The 25,718-nt window shown below is 35.0% G+C and overlaps 1 protein-coding gene across 2 annotated transcripts in view; it reads left to right on the forward strand.

Annotated features, from left to right (window-relative positions):
- ZBTB41 (zinc finger and BTB domain containing 41) overlaps positions 1-25,718 on the forward strand; it is a 42,950-nt gene that overhangs the window by 8,888 nt on the left and 8,344 nt on the right. For both annotated transcript variants that reach the window (XM_081224981.1, XM_081224980.1), the window contains exons 3-10: positions 1,306-1,513; positions 2,236-2,305; positions 5,664-5,811; positions 7,921-8,050; positions 11,654-11,749; positions 13,149-13,255; positions 14,700-14,805; positions 19,418-19,506. In XM_081224981.1, the coding sequence (XP_081081107.1) occupies positions 1,306-1,513; positions 2,236-2,305; positions 5,664-5,811; positions 7,921-8,050; positions 11,654-11,749; positions 13,149-13,255; positions 14,700-14,805; positions 19,418-19,506 (954 nt within the window). The remainder of the gene's footprint in view (positions 1-1,305; positions 1,514-2,235; positions 2,306-5,663; positions 5,812-7,920; positions 8,051-11,653; positions 11,750-13,148; positions 13,256-14,699; positions 14,806-19,417; positions 19,507-25,718) is intronic.

The raw sequence follows: 25,718 nt of genomic DNA on the forward strand, positions 1-25,718 counted from the left end.
AAATTTATATTCTAAATAATGATGTAAAAGAATTTTAATATAAGTAGGAATATAAGTAAGATTTAAGCCAAAATGTATCCTTGTGTTTCAGTTTTTATTGTCACTTTTCTCTTTGGACAGGCTGTGTTAAAATTTCTTTTTTTTATTTTATATTTTTTTATTGAACTATAGTTGATATATAATATTGTATTAGTTTCAAGTGTACAGCAAGGTTATTCAGTTATATATATATATATATATATATATTTTTTTTTTTTAGATTCTTTTCCATGATAGATTTGTTATGTCTGTGAGTCTGTTTCTGTTTGTAAATAAGTTCATTTGTATTTTTTTAGATTCCACATATAAATGAGAATAATATTTGTCTTTGTCTGGCTTACTTCACTTGGTATGATAATCTCTAGGTCCATCCATGTTGCTGCAAATGTCAATATTTCATTATTTTTATGAGTGGGTAATATTTCATTGTGTATATATATATATATATATATTACATATACATATTATATATATGTATATATATATACCACATCTTCTTTATCCATTCATCTGTCAGTGGACATTTAGGTTGCTTCCAGGTCTTGGCTGTTGTAAATAGTGCTGCTGTGAACATTGGTGTGTATGAAACTTTTTGAATTAGTTTTTGTCTTTTCTGGATATATGCCCAGGAGTGAGATTGCTGGATCATATGGTAACTCTATTTTTACTTTTTTTAAGGAACCTCCATACTGTTTTCCATAGTAGCTGCACCAATTTACATTCCCAACAGTGTAGGAGGGTTAAAATTTTTTGATTCTTTCTATTGGAAATACCTGTAACATTTGTTTGGAACTCAGATATGCATTCAGAATATAATACAAATCTCACATTAATATGTCTGTACATTATACCTGTTCATGTTTTCCTTTTCTTACTTCCCTTGATACTGCCCATATATATTGGCCTTAGTAGCTTAGTATTAAACATGCAGTCAAGTACAGGTGATTTACTTATGTCTTAATGTCTTATAAGTTGGAGAGGTCTTGTAGGAATGGACTGTAGTGAAGTATAAATTTTGCTGAGTATACTAGATTTGTAGTACCCTTTCCAGATTACCTTCTTTGTGAAGAGAGATGAAAATATATGATACATAACATATTATATTGACTTTTATAATATTTTTAAAAGGTCTGCCAAATCTGAAAATTCCTTTCAATTCATGGCTTCTAAATATACTGTTAATCAGGAGATTTTATTCCACTGTCAAATTTCAATCACTATGTAGTAAATGTACTGAATTTAATTTTAATTTCTATCTTTTTATAGGAAAATATGAGAGCCACACACGTGTTCACACAGGTGAGAAGCCCTTTGAGTGTGATATTTGTCACCAGCGCTATTCGACAAAGTCTAACCTAACTGTTCACAGAAAGAAGCACAGTAATGAAACAGAATTTCATAAGAAGGAGCACAAGTGCCCTTATTGTAATAAACTTCATGCAAGCAAGAAGACTTTAGCCAAGCATGTTAAGAGGCAAGTATTATCTTGCTTCCGTAATATACTTTAGTGTGCCTTCTAGTTTAAATATGTAGTGAGCTAAAAACATCTATGGGGTGCTTGTCTCCAATTCTTTCATTGCTTAACATTTTCTAGACTACAGATTTATTAAGAAAAGAACAGCAAATGTTAGTTCAGATTTTTATTATTGCTATTGAGATGAAGTTTTTTGATACTGAAACAAAAACTATAGTCTATACTCTAGAAGTTTAAGATACAGAATTTTTGTTATCCTGGGTTTTCTGTCTTGGGTTTTGGCAAGTATGTTTTCAACCTATATGGTTTTAGAACTGTAGGAAACTTATTCCTCATGCTCAACTTTGTCTTTAGTGTATGAAAATTTGTGGGAGAAAGAATGTGTAGTATAGTATTGCATATTTAACTTTGAGAAATTAAATTTACTGAAATATGGACTAAAACAAGTCAAGTGAATTGCATTGAAGATTATCTGTGAATAGATAGGTTCCTGAATATATGTAAAGTATGATTACTTGGACTATTTCTGCATAACTTTAGGCACACATATTCATATATTAAAATAATAACAATACCTGTATTCTTAAAGTACTCAAATGTGCCTGTCTCTTTAAGAAATGAATCAGTGCCTGATTCTTGTAATCACTGTCAACATATCAGATAGAATATTGGCTTAACTAATATAATCTTTTCCTGACAGCCTTTTAATTTTTTTCTTATAGATTTCATCCTGAAAATGCACAAGAATTTATTTCCATTAAGAAGACTAAGAGTGAAAGTTGGAAATGTGATGTAAGAGATTTTAATTCATAGTAGAAAACTAAATTAAATGTAGTGTGACCTTTTGGGAAAGTAATTAAATTTTAAAGTAATATAAACTTAGCTTATATCACTTTTAGAATCTCTCTTTTATACAATGTTATCCTAATATTTTTGTAAATTAAGCCTGGTATGAGTTTTTAAATGCTGGACCTGAAAAATAGAAATCCTAGTTTTTATTTTTATTGTAATCACTATACCATGTTTTTATAGTTGTCTGAAACTGTGATGTTACTGTTGTACAGAATATAAAATGTTAGAATTTTCCCTCCATTTCTGGTTGTCTGTTGCTATATATCAAACCACCTCAAAACTTAGTGGCCTTGAATTACCATTTCATTGTATCTCATCATTTTTGGGTTCAGTAATATAAATGGGGACAGGATTTTGCTAGGCAATTCTTCTGTTCTACATGGTGTCAGCTGAAGTCACTCAGTTGTTTTCAGCTGATGGATGGTCTGTCTATCTGGTCTGGTTTGGGGCTGCTTCCAAAGTGCCTCACTCACATGGCTGGAAACCTGGTGTTGGTCGACAGAAGCTCAGCAAGGAGAGCTAGCTCTTCCTGGGGCTACTTGAACTTCCTTCTGGCATGGCAGGTGGGCTCCAGGAGTGAGTGTGTGTTCCAGGAAGCCGAGATAAACTCTCTCAGGCTTCTTATGGCCTCACCTCGGAAGTCTCAGAGCACCGCTTCTAACACGTTCTGTTGGTCACACAAGGCACTACAGCCAGGGAAGATTTAAGGGGACTGGAATTAATCTCTATTTTACAATGATAGGAGTAGCAAAGAATTTGTACATATTCTTATTCTACCACACCCCCTAAAGTACTTTTTCATTATTTAGGTAAATATTGTTTAAAAGAGTAATCAGATATCATTTTGTTTACTCCTAGGCTTCAACTTATATATTGGGTTGGCCAAAAAGTTCCTTCAGTTTTTAAATAAAAATAAAAGATGCATTTTTCACTTTCACCAAGAACTTTATTGAACAACGTATCCATTGTTTTGTTCCACTACCTTCTGCCATTTTTCAGGCAACTTCATAATTCCATCTTCCCAAAACTTTTTATCTTTTTAAGCAAAGAACTGTTCCAGGTGCCTTTTACAGTCTTCCAGGGAATTGAAATTTTTTCAGTTAGAAGAGTTTTGTAAAGACCGAAATAAATGGAAATCCGAAGGTGCAATGTCTGGTGAATACGACAGATGAATCAGAACTTCGCAGCCAAGCTCTAACAGTTTTTTGCCTGGTCACCAAAGAAACATGAGGTCTTGTGGTATCCTGATGGAAGATTATGTGTTTTCTGCTGACTAATTCTGTACGCTTTTCATCAAGTGCTGCTTTTAGTTGGTCTGGGAGCGCTACTTGGAATTGTTTGGTTTTCCAGAAGGAGCTCATAATAGAGGACTCCTTTCTAAACCCACCATATACCCAACATCACCTTCTTTGGATGAAGACTGGCCTTTGGTGTAGTTGGTGGTGGTTCATTTCACTTGCCCCATGATCTCTTCTGTTCTGCATTATTGTACAGTATCCACTTTTCATCGCCCATCACAATTTGTTTTAAAAACGGAACGTTTTCGTTATGTTTAAGTAGAGAATCGTATGCGGAAATATGGTCGAAGGTTTTTTTCGCTTAACTTACGTGGAACCCAAACATCAAAGCAATTAGCATAACCAAGCTGGTGCAAATGATTTGCAGCTTTTGATTTGGATATTTTGAGTATGTCGGCTATCTCCCATGTGGAATAACATTGATTGTTCTAGTGAATGGCTTGATTTGATCGCTATCAACTTCAACTGGTCTACCCCAAAGTGGAGCATCGTCCAGCGAGAAATCTCCATCACGAAACTTCACAGACCACTTTTGACACGTTTGATCAGTCACAACACCTTCTCCATACACTGCACAAATCTTTGCGTTTCAGCTGTGTTTTTACCTTTCTTGAAATAACAAAGCGTAATATGCCGAAAATGTTACTTTTTTTCTTCCATCTTCAATATTAAAATGGCCACACAAAAATTCACCAATTTTGATACTTTTCTAAAAAAATGCACACTGATATGACAGCTGTCACAATACAATCTAACAAAATTGTTTTGAATGAAGTTAAAGACAACTAAGTGCTACTAGAGCCATCTTATGGAAAAAACCAAACGAACCTTTTGGCCAACCCAATACACGACAAGATTCTCACCATTTCTCTGATTTCAGCTTCTAGGAAATGAAGTTAATTACTAATTATTTGGATCTTTATAAGATGGTTTCTTCTCCTTACTAAGTTTCATCATCCTCAGCTGCAAAATGATAACAATTATATCTACCTCTTAGGTTTATTGTGAGAATTAAGTAAAATAATCCATGAATTACTTAGCATTGTGCCTGGTATATAGTACATGCTGTGCTGTTGTACCTGGAGTATAATACATGCTGTGTTGTTATACCTGGTATATAGTGCGTGCTATGTTATACCTGGTGTATAGTACACGCTGTGTTATACCTGGTGTATAGTACATGCTGTGTTATACCTGGTGTATAGTACACGCTGTGTTTTACCTGGTGTATAGTACACGCTGTGTTATACCTGGAGTATAGTACACACTGTGTTGTTATCCCTGGTGTATAGTACACACTATGTTATACCTGGTGTATAGTACATGCTGTGTTATACCTGGTGTATAGTACACGCTGTGTTATACCTGGTGTATAGTACATGCCGTGTTATACCTGGTGTATAGTACACACTGTGTTGTTATACCTGGTGTATAGTACATGCTGTATTGTGGTGGTGGTTATGCTTGGTGTATAGGACATGCTATATTGTTACAGCAGTTCCTCCTCCCCTTTTCTAAATCTGATGTCTGCCAAATTTCTTTAAAATGTTGTGTCTATTCTTTCTGACCACCTCAGAGATAAACTTTTTAAAGTAATTTTTCTGACGTTTCTTACTCCTATTCCTAATCAAATATATGGCAAGCATGATAAAACCTTTATTCATAACATATAATTGATTTAAAATATAAATTTAATGGATTTAGAAATGTTGACCAGGATTAAAATAGTAGGATTACTGTCTGATGTTAGGAATTAGCCTATTAGAAATGTAAGGTGTTGAAATTTAGCTAACTTTAGTACTAATTTAAAATAAATTCTTACTGTAATTCCTCCAAGGTATTTTTTCTGCACAATAGTTGATTATACTTCTGGTAAGTTTTTTCTTTTAGGAGAAATTTCTCTTTAGCTACTTGAATATATGTGTTTATTTCTCATCATGAGCTTTGTATTTTTATTTTAAATTCAGGTTCCCTTACATTTTATGTGCATTTTCTATTAGATTTGTAAGAAATCTTTTACTCGAAGACCACACTTGGAGGAACATATGATTCTCCATTCTCAAGATAAACCTTTTAAGTGTACCTATTGTGAAGAACATTTTAAATCACGATTTGCACGGTTAAAGCATCAAGAAAAGTTCCATCTGGGTAAGCAGATTAATTTTCCTAGGAGCAGCATAGCAACTGTTGGTGGTCACGTCATGCTGGAGGAGGCTGCTGCTGTTGAATCACTGAGGAGAAGGAGGTCGTGTACGTGGGGAGGGGTACTGGATTTGCTGCCGTTCTTGGAGATGAGTAAATACGGGGTTTGTTTTGTTTTCTTTTCTGGTGACAGATGTGTTCATGGTCATAACTCCATTTATTTATAGTTGATTGTTGGATAGGTTTGTGAGTGACTGGGGGTAGGCATTTTTGTCTTGGAAAAAACTCGTTTTTCAGAGAGTGTAGTAAACTTAGTATACTTGAAATTCAGTATTGTGTTTGATGAATTCTCTCCCTCATGTTTATGGCCAAGGTTGAGACTTGTGTTCCAGATGGTAGTACAGTTAGGTACATTTATGACAGTTAATCCCCATAATGAATTATTATCTTTCAAGTAGCCTTTTCCCTATCCTATTCAATGTTTTTATTGACAACTTAGATAAAAATAATATATTTCATGCTTTATCAATATGCTACATGACATAAAGCTGGCAGGGGTAGTTGATACAGCAGAAAATAAAGAAGTAAAAAGAAAAACTCTCTGCTGTAAAAAAAAAAAGTTAAAATAAGTTAAAATTAATTAAGAATAAAGACAAAGTTGTACACATGGGAATGATCTGACTTTTTTTAATCATTGGGAGTTGCAGAGCTGTAAAATAGTACAGAATCCAAATGCCTCACTTTTCAGATGGGCTTATTAATAGCAGAGGCACAGTCTGAACCAATAATGTCATATGACTGACAAAAACAACTGTAGTTTTAACAATACATTAATAAAAATGTATTGTTCAGAATTAGGAAGGTAATCATCTGGCTGATTTTAAATTGATCTGGAATATTGCATTCATTTATGGATACCACATTCAAGATGGATATTGACATATATTCTAGAGGTGGGTAATTATGGCAACATAGGGCTTTAAAATCATGTCATCTGAAAAACTTTTGAAGGACCTTGAAATATTTTGTTTGGGAAAGGGAGACAGAACAGCCATCTTCAGATATTTTCAAGGCTCTATTGCACAATGAGGAATACAGTTGCCCCTCAGTATCCATGGGGGTTGGTTCCAGGACCTCTCCAGATACCCAGATCCAAGGATGCCCCAGTCCCTTGTATAAAATGGTGTAGCATTTGCATATAACCTGTGCACATCCTCCTGTATACTTTAAATCATCTTCAGATTACTTATAATACCTAATACAATGTAAATACTGTTTAAATAGCTGTAAATACAATATAAATGCTGTGTAAATGGTCGCCAGTGCCTGGCAAATTCAAGTTTTGCTTTTTGGAACTTTCTGGAATTTTTTTTCAAATATTTTCTATCTGGAGTTAGTTGAATCCACAGATATCGGGGCGGGGTGGAGGGGGGAAGCAAGCTGAGTTATACTTCTTTTTCACACATCCTTTGTCATCCTTTCAGTTTGCCCTTCAGTAGAACTCTGTCTTCTCTCCAGTTATTTGGTAAAATCATGGTGAAAATTTGAATCCAGCTAAGGTCAATATTACTGTAAGAAATTTGTATTTAATTTTGTACGACTAAATAGAAATGTGCCACAGTCTTTTTGGTAGAGGCAGTGTCATTAAGATCTTTTGGCTCTAAGGAGCAGCAGTGCCTTTCCAAACCATGAGCTCTCTTAGTGTTCTGTTGGTTCTTTAAAGCTTCTCATTACCTCCTTTCCCCAGAAATTCGGTATGTAACATTTTTTAGTTCGACCCAGTCTGATTTCAAACTAGGAACTGGCTGTTTCAGTTTATAATAAACTCATTAGTTTATTCAGCTTTTGTTATATTAGATTCCTGGTGCCATACTCAGCTTTAGGAATATAGAGATGATTGTAACCTGTCTGCTGGGAATACGATAAATACTCTAGAAGGGAAGAGAAAACTAAATAAATAATTGATTGTGTAAAAAATATAATTGTGTAAAAAATAATTGATTGTGTTATGATATATGCAATAGTAGTGTTAGGTAGGAATTTATAACATACGTATGAAATTTAACTTAGTATCTATTCTTAAAGTTTAGATGCACACTATTTTTTCCTTTTTAGGTCCTTTTCCATGTGATATATGTGGTCGCCAGTTTAACGACACTGGAAATTTGAAACGCCATATAGAGTGTACCCATGGTGGAAAGAGAAAATGGACTTGCTTTATCTGTGGGAAATCAGTACGAGAAAGGTGAGGAATTATCTAAATACCCAGAAACATCCTGGTACTGTTATGTAGAAATAATTAATGAATGTATTTTATAAGGATTAGGGTAACACAAGACACAAGATACTTGAATTATGCTTTAATTTGAAATTTAAGGATAAAAGAAATTATGTAATATGTTATAGAAGATTGTTTATTCATTCAGTTATTTATTTTAAAGACATAAGCTACAAAGACAGTGAGACAGAAAAATGACAACAGCAACACAGGTTTGGAAGCTAGAAAGCAGATGTATCAGTGGTAACTGACTTAGCAGATCTGAGGAAGACAAATCCCGAAGTGGCAATGGAGAAATTGAGAACCTAGCTTACCTCCCAGAATCCACAAAAGGTATGGGAACTGGCAGTCTTAGATACCTCTGGAACTAGGGGGAAGGACAGGCGGAGTAAGGAGCACTAGAGTCAGAACTGCTCTAGAAGTTAAGTTAGATCATTGGCTTCTCTTCCGTCACCCACACAGGCCATTGCTGCTGGACATCTTGGCTTTTAGATTTTACCCTTCAGACAGTAGATTAGAAAACAATTCCTTGAAAACATGAGCAACCAAAGGATAAATATATTCCCTGGTAAATAATACACCCAGACCACCTACAGTGAAACACAGAGTCATCAAGACCTACCCATGCTCCTTGATCATCCCAGCTGTGTTTAGCCTATCACACTTAATCATGAGCAGATAGTGAAGAATTATAAGACACAGAAGGAGAACCTTTAACATGGGAGATTTATTCCAACACAAACAAAACGAAACAAAAACTTGAAGGAAACATATATTCAGGAAGAAGAAAACTTGCAAAAAAAGAAGTAAACAATTACTAGTATCCTCAGTTGAAGATATAGAATCCATTAAACAATAACAGGATGTTATACAAGTGAGTCACTGACGTGACAAATCAGAACTCGCAGAAATTCAAAGCATGATCCACAAAGTAAAGACCTTAACAGATGGATTGCAGGACAAAGTTAAGGGATCTCCAAAGAAGTAGAGCAAAAAAATACAGACTTGAAAAGTAAAGATTAGAACATTTGGAAACCAGGCAAGAGGTCCAGAAGGAAAGAACAGAGAAAATGGAAGGAATAAAATCATCGCTGAAATAGTTCAAGATGATTTCCCAGAACTGAAAGACATGAGTTGCCAGACAGAAATGACCCATTAAATGCTTAGGACATTAGATGAAAATAAACCTACTCCAAGGTGCAGCACTATGATGTTTCAGAACACTGGGGACAAAGAGAAGCCTGTCTGTGCTTCTGTTTTTTCTAGGGAGAAAGTCACATACATGGAATTAAGAACGAGAGTTACTTGGACTTCTCTCTGAGCAGCAACATTGGAAGTAAGGTGGTCCAATTGTACCTTCAAAATTTGGAAAAAAAATAAATCCCAACCTAGAATTCTGTTCTTAATCAAACTGTCAACAAGTCTGAGGATAATAAAGATACTCTTCAGGATGTCAAAAACTTAGCTTTCACTGTAATCTTTCTCATGAAGCCCCTAGAAGCTGTGCTTCACCAGAATGAGAAAGTAAACCGATGAAGAGGAAGACCAGGGCAACAGGAAATAGGAATTTTAATACGGTAAAGAGGCAAAGGGAGTTCACGGGAGGATGGTGATTGAAGATCGCAGGATGTCACATTTGCAGGATGGTGAAAGAAGATCCCAGGATGTCACATGTGATTATGTGATGGGTACTGAGTCCACACTCGTAGTGGCCGTGACCCATGACATGTTGAGGGTAGTCAGTGCTAAGATCCCTGCTGACATGTTTCCTCTGTTAACTGGCGGACAGAACGCTGGAGTAGGTCTGACCCCAAGGCTTTATTGTTTCACTGTGGTAAGAACAGTTAACACGCAATCTACCCTCTTAGTACATGTTTGGGTGTCCAATGTGGTGTGGATAACCACAGGCACCGTGCTGTACACTGGGTCTCTAGAACTTACTCATCTTGTGTAACTGAAACCTCATACCCATGAACAGCAACTCCCCACGTCCTCCTCGCTGACCCAAATTTTCATCTGTATTCTGCTGGCTGTATAGTACCTGTATGCTTAAGAGGCTCCTGCTGTTGTCTTTATGCCTGGCTGCTTGACTTAACTGAGATTACTCATTTCATTTCACAGAAATGTTCTTTTGTGATCTGTCCATGAGAACTAGACGTAGGTCATGGTACGCCTAGGAGCCAAATATACACAGTAGCCTACTCACTTTGACCGTGTCTCTGCCAGATTCTAGTACCAGGTCCCCTCCAGCCAGCCAGATGCTCTGGTTGGAATGAACCCTGTGCTTTGCAGTATTTGGTTGTGACTTTACTGCTGACAGGCTGGAAAGGGCTGGTGCCAACACTCTGGGAAGCTGATCAGCCAGGCCGACACGGAGACCCTGCTGCTATTACCTTGTGGGCCCTTTATCCAGTAGTGGCCATATTGTTAGGTTTGTGCTTGCTACTCAGTTTTTCAAAAACATACGATATATAGTTTAGTGATTTGTACTATATAGGTAGTAAAGCAAAGAAGGGGCATACTTACATAAACGGTTATTTCTGAGAGAGGGACATGGTGGGGGATAGGACCAGGGAGGGGCATGTGGAGTGTTGTAAGGGATGGGAACGTTCTCTGTCTTGTCCTGCATATAAGCATTTGGTACTGTTCTTTAAACAATATGTGTATATTTATATCCTTCAGTATATAGAAATTCATTACTTTAAAAAGATTAGAAATGCCACTTTCCTAAAAAAGAAACAAATGGGTATGATGGCAGGAAAATCAGTGTGCTATATTTATATGAAAACTTGTATTTACAGATTGGTAAATTATAGTTTATCTTATGCATTATAAATTTTTTTCCCTTAAAGGTCTCCCTGTAAAAACAAAAAGCAAACTAAACCAAGAAAGAAAACAACCTTTCCATGTGTTTTCCTTTCTTCCCGCCCAAAATAACTTTGTCCATCCTTACTCAGCAGTGTATGTACGTGGGAAATCTCCGAATGTTAGAACTGTTGGAAATGCAGCAGTGGTTACACAGTGGCCCATCCAGGGTTGGTAGGGCTAGCAAGAGTTGTGTCCTTTATGTGGTTTCCCTTTTTAACGTTGGCATCTGGAAATTACAAGTACCTGTAAAGTTTTCTTTGCCTTAAAACATTCTAACAAGTTTTGAGCACATATTGGAAAGGAATAATACTGATAAACTGGATTTCTTATATATTATTAAACACTGTCCGCTAAAATTAACGTCAGTTTTACCTAATCAGTAGTGACAATTGTGCATTTTTCATTTGTATTTCTTGGAAGTTTACATAAGCTATATATTAAATCTTTGAGCAAACCAATGGCAAAGGTGGCCAAAGTTAAATTATTTGCTTTTTTTAAGTAGAGAGACATAATAAACATGTTTATTATGCTGGTGCGACTAATCCAATAAAGAGCAAACATATTTTAGGAATAAGGGAATAATTGACATTGTTATCTGTTAGCTTGAACACTGTTCTAGTAAGCTTTCTAGAAATCTATGTTTAATATATACGTTGGCATTAAAAAATCGTTAGCTAAATATATATATTTTTTTTAATGCAGAACTACTTTGAAAGAACATTTGAGAATCCATAGTGGAGAAAAGCCTCATCTTTGTAGTATTTGTGGGCAAAGTTTTCGTCATGGAAGCTCATACAGGTAGGTCAAGCCATTTTTTCCCCCAGTATTAGGTACGATAAAATTATATCTCCATTTTAACTCTCTTTTCTTATCATTGTGTTAGTTGTTTGATGAATTAAAACATGTCTTAGCACTTGTGATAAGCAAAGTTGTGCAGAAAACTGTAGACTTTTGCCCCTACCTTTTAACATTCATTTTGTAATATAAAATATTTAAAAATATTTCCTCATCACTAAGTTTGGTGAATGCTTTGTCATTTAAATATTTCATTATTTTTCTTTGAATCAAAATTCATGAAAACTCTGGTGTTCTAAAGTTGGTGTATTTTTTCAGTCCTAATTATCAAAGAATATTTTGGTATGAAAATATGACAAAATTGAAAACTCCAGGATTCTCAGTTTTAGAATGTTTTCTGAGTATTAGTTGTAACTTATGTAATATTTGTATAGCTGAGTGCTGACTACATTTGCAATTTATGAAAAGTAGTTTTTTAATGAATAAGTAATAGATTACTTACTGTGAGATATGTATACAATTTTAAATTTTGTTAATATTCTTAAGAATCTAGTTTTTACCCTATCATTTCTTACTTACCTCTTTTTAAGTTTAAACAGAATGTTTCCCCTTTAGATGTAGTCCAGTCCATTTACTGGTTTTAGTCATAGGGGAATCAATACCTGTTTGGACAACTTGAATGGGAAAGCTGTTCATTTCACTAGGATGTATTGATATATAGATGGAGGATTGTGGGGATAAAAGTAATTCAAATTAAATGAATTTTAATAACCTATTATAATAACCTTTTATAATCTGTTTTTGGGTGACTGAAATGAGCCACACTTTATTTGGTTAGTGTGAAGAAAAGTAGTAAAATGTGATTGTCAGAAAGTTGATTACTTATCAAATTTACTGAGTTCTCAACTGTCAGTGTATAAGTGGTGTCAGTTGTCCAGAATAGGATTAATCCTTAGTAATTTGCTATCATCATATGTTTAAGTCACTTGTGCACTTACCCCCTGTGTCCGATTCTAATTCCATCTGATTCAGTCCTCCTTTTGCTCCCTCTGCAACATCGGCTGACGCCCCTAGACATTTGGTAGGTTCCCAGAAGCAGATTTAGGATCTTAAAGTCAGGAAGGAGTATCATCCAGAGGTCGTGGGAACCTGTGCAGATGTTGAAGTGCTGCTTTGAAACTGGTGAGTGGGAGCCCTGGAGTCAGGTGGTGAAAGTGGGAAGGACCTTGAAAGTCAGGAATGGAGCAAATAGTGGGTGAGCGTGGTTGAGTAAGCAGCAAGCTCTCGTTATTTAGAGTTAACCAAGTTTTTTCCTTCTGTGTCACTAGTGTCAATGGGCTTCAATTTTTTTTTTCCTTCTGTGTCACTAGTGTCAATGGGCTTCAATTTTTTTTCTTTATAGACTTCATTTACGAGTACATCACGACGATAAAAGATACGAGTGCGATGAATGTGGGAAAACGTTCATTCGTCACGATCACCTTACAAAGCACAAGAAAATACATTCAGGTGAGGCGCGTTTTGTAATGATGTTTCCAAGATCCTTTTCAAAAACACCTGAAAACCACATCATGTTTATTTTGGCTGTAATTTAAATAATTTGGTATATTTGGTCACCCCTTTGTAATGCTGATTGTAAAAACCTTTTTTAAAAAGCATCTGAAAGAGACATAATTTTGTGACATGTTTTTTGGTCACAGTGATTTTAATCATTTGGTTACCCTCTATGACCACAAACTGTATTTTAAAATTTGTTTTAATCAAATTCTCAAGGTTTGCATTTTGCATATTATGTAGATATGTGCAATAATTACCGTTGGCACTTCTTTGAAGGAAGAAGCCAAGATAATATTTCTCATTTTGATCGGATTTGAAAGAAGTTAGCAAAACTTGGATGCTTGAAGAGAGGTATTATAATTGGGGTGTTAAAGTTGATGTACTAGTGAATTTTTGAAGCCCTATCTTTGGAAGAGTACCTTAATAATCCTGATCAATTTCAGATCTTTATTCTGTATTTATAATTTTTATACTCTGGGGATTTCTTTCATATTTTCCTCTCAGATTGATGTTCAGGAAGTGCTAAAAGAGCCACCTATATGAGCACAATAATGGGAAAGAGCCATCTCTATGAGCCCAGTAGAACAGGTGATTATTATTATTATTTTAAACATAATTAAAATATAAAGTATGCAACAGGTATAACATTTTCTTAAATGACCCCAATGAGGCAGGTTGCGGTTGTTATTGCCACTTTTAAGAGATGCTAAAGGTCTGATGACTTTCTCACTGGAATTGCGCATTTCCATTTTCAGGAGGAGAATTCTAAATTCCTAATCCTAGAGGTCACATGGTTTAATTGCACACAGGTGTTAAGTTGAGACTGGTTTTTAAAGGCCAAGCCTTTGTAACTGAATATAAGAATAAAGATGACAAATTGGACTCATCTAGAATTTTCCTTTATATTTGTATTTTGGCTCATTGCAAATGTAAGAAATCCCCACAGATGAAAAATCTTTTAAAAGTAAAGCACAAAGATCTGAAAATGTTCTGGTCCATTTTATAAACATAAGACAGCCTCATCTTGATTAAGTGTACGTTCATTTGAGGTGTTTGATATCCAGACTTACATATTCCTAAAAAACATCCTGAGTTTTGAAGTCCTTTCATTTATCTTACTCTGTTACACTGAAAGTCAGGGTTTGAAGTGTACAGCAAAAGGCTACTGATTCCTTCTCCAAGTGGGGAGTAGGATTCACACCCATAAAAATAAGTACAGAGTCATTGAAGGAAGATATTTGAGTAAGAATATAAGGCAAACAGCCCAGATAAAGGGTGGCTTTACCTTCCTGGTATATGTTTTCTACCGTGTTATCTTACTGTTGGATAATTTGTTTCTGGGGATAAAAAAAAAAATTGAAATGCACCTTATAACAAAAATATTTGGGTCTTTAAGGTGAGAAGGCTCATCAGTGTGAAGAATGTGGAAAATGCTTTGGTCGTAGGGATCATCTCACTGTCCATTACAAAAGTGTACACCTTGGAGAGAAAGTGTGGCAAAAGTAAGTGAAAAGGCAGAGTTTCTCATCATCATTACCTTGATAAGTCTGGGGTGGAGGAAAGGTGTCTCACTGTTCATTTTATGTAATTGAGGTTGGGTTAATCAGCAATTTTTCTCTAGCTTCTATAGCTTTTCTGCAGACCTAAAGGAATTGAATGTAGCATATTTTTCCTACTTGTTTTCGGTTGATTCAAAGGCTAGGAGGAGGTAGACATTGAAGTGAATGACTAGTATAAAATCTTGGGTTTCTTTGGGGATTTCATTTATGTTTGGTTTCAGGGGCTCTTGGAGAGCTAAATATAAATAAACATACTGCCTACATATATTGTCAATATGACAACAATTACTGGAAAATGTTTGTTGTCAGAATTTAAACCTCTTTTTATTCACACTAAACATTTAAAATGGTATTTTATTTGAAGGAGGTATGTACTGTCTCTGAACATCAACTTTTTAGTACAGTTTAGATATCCAAGCTTAACTGAGATTAGTTGTTGAGTTTAAAATGTTCAAAGAAGTTCTGTTCTTGGACTAGGTACTTGGAGCAAATGGTAAGTAATAGACTTGGTCTAAGGTGTCAAGAAACTTAGTGTAATGATATGATCAACAAAGTACACATAGTATATGTAAATGTAGTAAATGATAGGCCAATTTGAAGAAGAGTAAGGAGTGTTGATTTGTATTTCTTTTTTCCATTTTCATGTATTGGTTTATTGTTTCTTTCACTGATTTTGTTCAGTGATACACTCATTGAATCAATGTATTCATTGTAGTCATTGAACTCTTGTATTCACTAGTTACAAGGAATGCTGCTAAGTGTTGGGATATAAAGATATACATGATGCTGTCTGGAGTAGAAAATAAAAACTTCAACATATTGTATGAGTGGGTGGAAAATAGAACTGCAAACTCACTTGCTCCAGAGATTCTATAACCACCAGGGAAGTCCCAAGAGTGGCATTGTTTCACATTTTTGTAAATCTCTTTAATGGCTTCATAGAAGACAGTTGGATTGTCATATGTGCTCCTATGTGTTATTTTGTTCGAAGTAAATGAAGAAAATCTATCTCACTCAGGTACATAGTTGGTAAAACGAGGAGTAGAGGAATATTAAGCCTTCTTAGAAAATTGTGGTTGTTACTCTTTGCTGCCACACCAAAACTAAACCAGTGGTAGTTTCTTCAAGGTAGTTGCAAAGAGGAATCTGGAACAAGATTCATGAAGCTTTCATACTCTTCCATTCAGTCTATTGGTCTATCTTGTGCTCTGAAGTGTATTTTTAACCTACTGTAATATGCATTTGTCATTTGGAAAATATGGGTTCACCGAGTTATGCAGATTTTCCCAATGTTACCACATTTCACAGTACAGGAACAACAAATCACACTTGTTAACATTGCTTCCAGTCTCTCAGAAGGAGAACTGGGAAGCTGTCAAGGGGGCAGATGCAAGTTTTCCAAAATTCTTAATTAGCTTGAAAGCTCAAACTTTATCATTGATAACAAATACTGTCAGTTTTTTCCCTTGAAGTGACAGGCTTATTACTTCATTGAATTTTCAAGAAAATGTCTGCCACCTACTCAAGTCCAGCTGTACTCTGACTTCTGTTTCCTCAAGTGGAATGGTGCTTCGTGAGGGGAGGGATCCCTGGGCTCACAGCGGGTCTCGCAGGCGCCTCGAGCACACAGGGTACCCAGCGTGCAGTAGAGCTTCATGCTTCCCACCTCATCACGAGGTTATCGGAAAGGCCACAGTGCAAAGGGTGAACTTTAATAAAATTAGCAATTTTACTGCTTTATCACAGTTGTTTTTCTTTCTGTGAGTACATCATGGTGAAAATGTACAGTGACCATTAGTACGTTTTGCTATCACTACCTCGTTCAGAGCTGAGGCGCCACCACTTTCACCCGCTGTTCCTTTTGCTCTTTAGTGTAAATGTCAACATCGTGAGAAAAGCAAGTCATGTTTAAAGTATGATTTTGAAAATAATTTTGATCTCGTAGACCCTATGAAAGAGCTTTGGGATCCTCTCCCCACCAGCAGGGCCTGTGACCTACCTGCTGGCCTAGATACTTGTGGAACCAGAATCTGTATTCTCCATGCTCTGCCAGGGCTGCTAAGGGTGGATCTAGAATATGGAGCCTTACGATCATTTCGTGGAACCAACACTTACTTCTAAGAGATAAAAAGCCATTGAAGATTTTAAACAAAAGGATGACACAATTGGATTTGTATTTTAGGTACATCACTCTTACTGATGTATGGAAGCTGGATTAGTGGTGGATAAATCTGGAGGCAAGTAAATCAACCAGTTAGAAGGCTGTTATAATCTAGGGAAAAGATGGTGAGGACCTAAACTAGGCAGTAGTGTCAATAATGAACAGTGGAAGGTACTTATTTGACCAATATTTAGGCCTTTATTGAGGGAATGGGAGCAGTCACAGGTGATTCCTCTTTTCAAGGAATCCCTGTTTCCAAGTGAGTGGTTGATTGATACCAGCCACTGAGTTAGAGAATATAGCATAGGGAGATGATGAGTTTGGTGTATATTGACTTTGAGATGCTCAGTGCACACTGAAACATAAAATCCAATAGGTGGATAGTAGTCTACATCTCAGAAGTGAAGTCTAGGTTGTGTATAAAGAATTACATGTGAGCACATAAAAGCAGATTATTCAAGGAGAGAATGTGGAGAGTGATGAGGACTAGCACCCACCCCCCAACCAGTTATTTGCAAATGTCTCTTCTAAATGGTGACTCCTTCAGTATCCTCTCCTTCACTTTCTGTTCACTGTTGTAAGCTGTTGGGATGTAACCTCTGACCTTACTGTCCCTCTCCAGTTGCTATCAGTATGAGTCTCTTATTGCCAAATCCAGTGGACATGTTTAAATCCCTTTCATACTAGGCATCTCTGCTCCATTTGTTACTGTGTATCACTCCTGCCCTGAAGATCTCTGCTCTTTAGCATCCGTGTGAGAATGGAGAGATATATACATAGAGCCTGACCCATGCAGGTCCTTGTAGATTTTATCTTTTTCCTACATACACTGTGAGACAGTTTGTGTTTTGAGCATATCTGTGTTTAAAATGTCACTCTGTCCATAGTACAGACCAAGATTTCTTAGCTACAATACTACTGACATTGGGGCCTGGTAATTCTTTGTTGTGGGGCCTTCCTGTGCATTGTGGGATGTTTATCAGCATCCCTGGCCTCCACCCACTAGATGGCAGTGGCCAGTAGCACCTACCTACCCCTAGTTGTGAGAACCAAAAATGTCTTCAGGCATTGCCACATGTCACAGGGGGGTCAAAACTGCCCCTAGTTGAGTTACCACTGCTGCTTTCTCTATGTGCCCTTGGGAACCCTGTTTGTATCTCTATATTACCATGGATATACATGGAATAAGACAAGTCAAGCATACAGGTTGCAAGTCTTTAGCTAAGTTTATCAATGACACTCCCAGTTCACTAAATCCAAATTATCTTTTTAAATGTCCATTTAATAAAGTAGAAGTAAGTTCCTAGAAGACAGGGCCTTGCATGGTGTCTCTGTAGCTACTTTGTAAATGTAGAGTTGGATGAATTGAAAAGTGAGAATGGCATTTGAAACCTTAGGCCTACTATTGCTATTTAATATTAGTAACAACATGCTAAACATTCCAGTAACACTCAGTGGATATGTTAAGGCCAACTGTCTTCTAGAACATTATGGTAGCCTGTGTTTGATTTGTTTTTCCGTGTACTCATTAGAAGTGAATTGCTTCCAAGGTGAGATGATATGGCTTTCCTAGTAACTACCACTTAAATGCTAATCATTTTACAAATATTATTCATCCTAACAACTAAATTTTGAGTTTAGGATTGTTTAACTCACAAGTACATACTCCTAGGCACTACACTTTTCTTCTAAGTTAACTTCTGAGGAATTTATAGCTTTTTATGTCTATTAATCGACAATAAAAATAAAGGACTGGTATCTCATTCTTTTTTACTTAGGTGTAAAATTTATTCTAAGTTTATAATATTTATTTGTTATAAAGCGTACCTACTGAGGAAAAGTGTCGCCTTTTGATGAATGCAGATTTTGAGACTGCTGCAGTTTCATTTTTGCATCTATTTTAACTAAGGTACAATTTATATACAGAGAAATTCACTCTTTTTAGTGTGTAGTTCTGCAGGTTTTGACAAATGCATGCAGTCCTGTAATCATTACCATAAGTTGAGACACAGAATAGATCTATCACCCCTAAAATGTCCCCCATGTACCTTTGTAGTCAACCCCCTTTTACCCCTCTCATTGATTTTTTTTTTCTGTCCCTAGAATTTTTCCTTTGGTATTTTTTAACAGAAAATAATAATACAAAAGTTTACTGATTTAAAGCTTAAAATTAAGCAGTTTAAAGGTGAAAATCTAAGGACATCTTTTATAGATTTATTTGTTGAATATAACTGGAGAAGGAAGAATCAGAGATAAGGTTGATACTTAAAAAGTATTTCCATGTTCATTTGGGAGTTCTATGCTTTACTAATGTGAGAATTATATATGAAGTTGTAACTTATTTTCCTTATGTTATTTATTAAAATTATAGCTCAAACCTTTTTATTTTCTTAGATATAAAGCAACCTTTCATCAGTGTGATGTTTGTAAGAAAATTTTTAAAGGCAAATCAAGTCTGGAAATGCATTTTCGGACACATTCAGGTAAAACCTAATGGGTATTTTGTATATATTTTTGTGTAATTATTCAGAAGTGATATATGGACATTTATACTTTGTTGTTCTTGGTGAAATTGTTTTGTTTTTCCCCCCAGTAAGATTTTTACTTATTAAAATTGATGTCATGAACAGACAATATTCTGATCTACTATTCCATATTATGTAAGCTTCAATACTTTTGAATATCATTTTGTAGAATTTGGGAAAAAATTTTTCCATAGGAAATTTATTCAACTTTTAGTTCTCATCTTCCCCTTTTCTGGTTGTTTTTGGTTCCTCTATATCTATGAGACTCTCTGAAGACATTTCTTTTATTTTCTTCTCTTTTAAAAGCGTAATTCAAATATGACCTCATTGTCCTGCTTACCAATTACGGTTTTTTGGGTTTTTTTAATTAATTAATTTATTTATTTATTTATTTTTGGCTGCATTGGGTCTTCGTTGCTGTGTGCAGGCTCTCTCTAGTTGCGGCAAGCAGGGGCTACTCTTCATTGCGGTGCGCGGGCTTCTCGTTGTGGCTTTTCTTGTTGCAGAGCACGGGCTCTAGGCGCGCATGCTTCAGTAGTTGTGGCACATGGGCTCAGCAGTTGTGGCTTGCAGGCTCTAGAGCACAGGTTTAGTAGTTGTGGTATATGGGCTTAGTTGCTCCGTGGCATGTGGGATCCTCCCGGACCAGGGCTTGAACCCGAGTCCCCTGCATTGGCAGGTGGATTCTTAACCACTGCACCACCAGGGAAGCCCCCAAGTTACTGTTGCATAGCTTTCCTTTTTACATAGTCAGTTGTGATTTATAGTAGAATGATTTGTTGTGATTTATAGGTAGTTATAGTAGAATGATTTGCTTCAGGTGCTTTCCAGAAGTTATTTTCTTAATCTTTCCTTTTTTGCCTGGCAATGCTACCATATATTGAAACATAGATTGTTGGGTTGTTTCCTATATGTTGTCGTAGTTCTTATTTGACTTCTCATGTAAATGAACAATTTTTAAAGCTTTCTTTCCTTCTTTTTAAGAAAGAAACCCATTAATGCATTTATGGCTGCTTTGCTTTATATTGACTTTGGATTTTGTCAAGCTGCTGTTCTGGTAGGGAAAAATAATTGCTTTCATAAATATCAGAATTGGAAATAACTGGATTTGGGCAATTTCAATAGCAAAGAATTTCAGTAAAGAATTTATTACTGATATAGTACTGCTGTTAAAAATAAAATTACACCTCTCTCAAAATGAGGAAGTCATAATTTGGGGGATATATAAATAGGAGTAAAAAATGAGGAAACTATATTAATGCTAGTCTCCACACTAGTTATAAGTAATATGCCTAATAAACTCATGATTTGAAAAAGATGGTGAACTTAGGAAAAGTTAATTTGTAACCACTGATGATTTAAGAATTGTAAAACTACAGGAATTATCTAGAGGAGAAAGTTAATAAGAGCTGGCTTTATAACTGCATTAAGTTTTTTGAAAACACTGATTTGTAGTAATTAGTTGATGACAAATGACCATGGAATTCTCATCTCTGGATATCTCAAAGTTAGTTGGAATTAGAGGCAAGTCCCTCTGCCCATTGAGAATTGAGGAAATGAGCTCTGTTACAGAATAAGATAAAGCTTATGGCTGTTATGAAATGAGAGGGAGAAATCATTTGAAGCAGGGGTCAGCCCACTTTTTTGGTAAAGGGCTGGATAGTAAATATTTAAGTTTTTGTGGGCCAGACAGTCTCCATCTCAACCACTCAACTCTCTGTGGTAACATGAAAGCAGCCATAGAAGGGTATAAGTAAATGAATGTGACCACATTCCAAGAAAACATTATATACCAAAACTTCCAAGAGACTGTATTTGGCTTTCAGGCTATAGTTTGCCACCTCTTGATCTAAAGTGATCAGCAGGCTACCCAAACAGGACTTCACAGAGCAGCTGTTCCAACACCTGGGTGCTATGTTTCCAAGTCCACTCCTGAGATTTACAGGTCCAGAAACTCAATTTTATATCTGTGCACTAATAGTTATAAGTATTCTGAGGAGTTCTTCAATAACCACTGGAAGTAGAATCAAAAGAGTGTCAGCTTACTATTCACCTTCTAGAGAATGAGATATTAATGTGTGCTGGCCAAGGTGTCCTTTTCTCTTATCAAGGAAGCAGAGTTGCTAAATTTATTCATCAGAAGGAGAACTGCTAAATGTAGTTATAGAATAAAATTAGGTAATAATTGTATGGAATCATTTACTGAGGAAATGGTGAAGGATGCTGAGCCATCTTTCCTGTTCTAACAGTGCACCTCTCTGGTGATGAGAATAATCGTGTTCCCCAGATTCCTTTTCTCTAGTGCGGGTACCCTTAGTGCATTGTCTGTACTGTTAGATTCGTGTTTTTTGGAATCCCCTTGCCGGACTCCCTACAGACTTCTTCTCTTCCATTATTCCTTCTTTAGAAGAGGTACAAATAATTGATTGGTTTTAGTTTTGGCCAGGTTAGTAACCTTAAGTGCTTCAAATAAATAGATATGATCAGCGCCTAGCCCAGGACTTGTAAATAGTAGGTGCTTAATAAATATTTTTTCAAGGAATGAATTTATCATGTTTTCCTACAACTACCCTCTAAACTCATGTATGTTTTCAAACCACACAGTTAGAGAAATTCACTGGAAAATGGATATAAGATTTTTTTCTACAAATGTCTTATTCTCATCTCTTATGTGCTTTGCTTGTGTAATCCTCAGAGTAGTAATTATGTCTATTCAGCAGTAGTCTTGTTGAGATGTAATACATTCAGTTAAAATGGGTGTAAAGCTGATAAATTTAGGGCTTGATTTTAGACTTGGCAGAATTTTTAAGCTTTTTTTTATTGAAGTATAACACATAAAGTACACAAATGAATTTTTATAAATGAGTGCTTCTATGTAACCACCATTCAGATCAGGATGTAGGACATAACCAGAACTCCAGAAGCACCCTCCCTGGCCCCTCCCAATCAGTAACCTCCTTGCAAAATAGTCATTATTTTGACTTATGTCACCATTAATTAGTCTGCCTGTTTGAACTTCATATAAATGGAATCATACAGTATGCGCTCTTTTGTCTGGTTTCTTTCAGTCATATCATGTCTATGAGATTCATCCATGGAAGTAGTTTGTTTCTTTTCATTTTCATATGAATATATCAAAATTTATTTATCCCTTGTACTTTGATAGACACTTGGTTTGTGTTTACTTGGGTCTGTTATAAATAAAGCTGCTCTAAATATTCTGGTCTATGATTCTTCATACACACTGCATTCATTTCTCTTGTGTACATGCCTAGCCCTGGGATTGCTGGCTCATAGGATATGCATATATTTTACTTTAGTAGACACTACTAACCAGTTTTCCAAGGTAATTGTGACAATTTACACTCCTACCAGTAGTGTATGGTGTATGAGAATTCCAGTTGCTCCACATTTTCACCAATACTTGATAGTGTCTCTTTTTTTAGCCATTCTGATGGATATGTAGCACTGTCTCAAAGTGGATTTAATTTGCATATCTGTGATGAGTAATGATATTGAGCACCTTTCCATACACTTATTGGTCATTGGATATTCACTTTTATGGAACACATGATTCATTCTTCTGCTGATTTTCTTAAATTGGATTGTCCATCTTTTTCAAATTGATATATGGGAGTTCTTTCTATTTTCTGGGTATGAGTTCATTGTTGGATATCTAAATTACAGGTGTCTTCTAGTCTGTGGCTGGGCTTTCCACTCTAGTAATGATACCTTTCAATGACTGAAGGTTCCAAATTTTAAAGAAGTCTTGTATCAAGTTTTTTCTTTCTAGTTAGGTTTATTGTATCCCCATTAAGAAACTTTTGCCTACCCCAGGGTCATTAATATTTTTTTCTTTTACCTTCTGATGATTTATTTTAACTTACATATTTAGATTATGAACTTTATCTTATTTTTGTGTTTATTATTAGGTAAGGTCAAAGTTCTTTGTTTTTTTGACATGTGGTTATCTAGTGGCCCTAGCACCGTTTATTGGAAAGACCATCCTTGCCTCAGAGCATTTCAATGGCCTATTTGTTTTAAGTTAAGTGATCATATATGTGTGGTTTGTTTCTGAACTCTCTTCTGTTCATTGGACTATTTGTATATTCTTTCACCATTACTATACCATTTAAAGTACTGTGGCTTTTGATATCTTGTAGTGTAAATCCTCCAACTTTGTTCTTTTTCATTGTCTTTCTTATTCTTTTTCCTCTATGTTTTCATATGAATTTAGAAACAGCTTATAAATTTCCAAACACAAATACCTTCTAGCTACTTTTGGATTTTCTAAGCATGCAAACTGGCCATCTGTGAATAATCACAGTTTATTTCTCCCTTTTTAAGTCCTTGCATATCTCTCTCTCTCTCTGCCTTATTGCTTTGGTTCATATCATCAGTGGTATATGGATAGCGGAAATCCTTGTCTCCAGGGAAAAGCTTTCAATATTTCATTACTAAGTATGTTTTTTATAGATTTTTGTAGATACTGTTTTTCAGATAAAGAAATTATCATCTATCTCTTCCTAGTTTAGTTAGAGTATTTTTCATGTATAGGTGTTGAATTTTATCAGATTTTTCCCTGCTTTTATTGAGGTGATTATATATTTGTTCTTTATTATTGTGATAAAATACATTGATTTTTTTGTTTTGTTTTGGTTTGGAGTTTTTTTTTTTTTTTGGTCTATGGTCATGAGACATATTGTCTATTTTTATTCCTTGTTATGTCCCTAACAGGTTTTATTATGACTATGCTGGCATCAAAAAATAATTTGGGAAATAATACATCTTTTTTCAGTTAACTGGAGGAGTTTATATAATATTGGCATTATTTCCTCATTACTATTTGGAAGAATTCACTGATAAATTCCACTGAACTTGTTTTCTTTGGAGAAAGGTTTCAATTAAAGATTCCTTAATAGTTTCAGAGCTGTCAGATTTTCAATTCTTGTTTCATTTTTAAGGAATTTTATTTAATCTAAAATATAAAATCTATTGGCAAAATTCAGAGTATTATATTATTTATCTTTTTAATGATTATAGGATCTTTAGTGAGAACCTTATTTTATTCCTATTGGTAATTTGTTTTTTCTTTCTAGAAATTTATTGATTTTATTAATCTTTCAAAGAACTACTAGATTTTTTTGATTTTTTTTCTCTTTTGTATTTGTTGTATATTTCTTTTCTGCTTTTCACTTTTTTATTCTTTCTATTTTATTTGGGTTTAATTTCTGTCTTTCCCTATCTTTATATAGATGCCTAACTTAATTAAATTTGGCATTTCTTATTTTTTATTATACATATTTTAAACTTCTAAACATTTTAAACACTGCTTTAGTTACAGTTCACACCTCATTTTATATTTTATGTTTTCATTAGAATTCAGTTAAAAATAGTTTTTAATGTCTTCTGATTTATTCTCTCATTTGTGCTTTATTTTAAATTGTACTGTATTGCCCAATTCCTAAATATTTGGGGATTTCAAAATATTTTTATGTTAATGTCTAGCTTAATTCCACTTTTGTCAGAGGATGTATTTTATGCAAATGTTCTGCATTCTAATATGATATTTTTGTCTACTTATCCTATAAGTTACTGAGAGCTATATGTTAAAATCTCTAACCTAACTGTTGATTATAAATTATCTATTTTTCATTTTGAGTTCTTCAGTTTTTTGCCTTATATATTTTGAGGCTGTGTTATTAGCTATGTACAGATGGTTATATCTTACTGTTGATGGTCCTTTATATCATTGTAAAATGTCCCTTTTTATACTGGGATAAAGGACCAGCTCTCTTTTGGATAATATTTATGTGGTATTTTTTTCTTTTTACTTTCAGTCCTTATATGGGCCTGTATTTAAGATGTGTGTCTTTGGAGTATTATTTTATTATGATAACCTCTTTTAATCAGGATGTTTAGTTCATTTAAATGTCACATGATTTCTCATTTATTTGGGTTCAAATCTGTCATGCTATTTGTCCCATCTGTTTCTTGATGCTTTCTTTTTCTTGTCTTCATTTCCTTGTAATTATGAAGTATTTTTATTACCCATTTTCCCTCAGTTTACTTGTTAATTGTATGTTCTTTCAGTATTCTTTTAGTAGTCACCTTGCAGATCACAACATGTGTTCTTCTTAAATTATTATAGTCTATCTTAAATTAGTTCT

Source organism: Mesoplodon bidens (assembly GCF_964165515.1).
Source record: "Mesoplodon bidens genome assembly, chromosome: 2".
Classification (NCBI taxonomy): Eukaryota; Metazoa; Chordata; class Mammalia; order Artiodactyla; family Ziphiidae; genus Mesoplodon; species Mesoplodon bidens.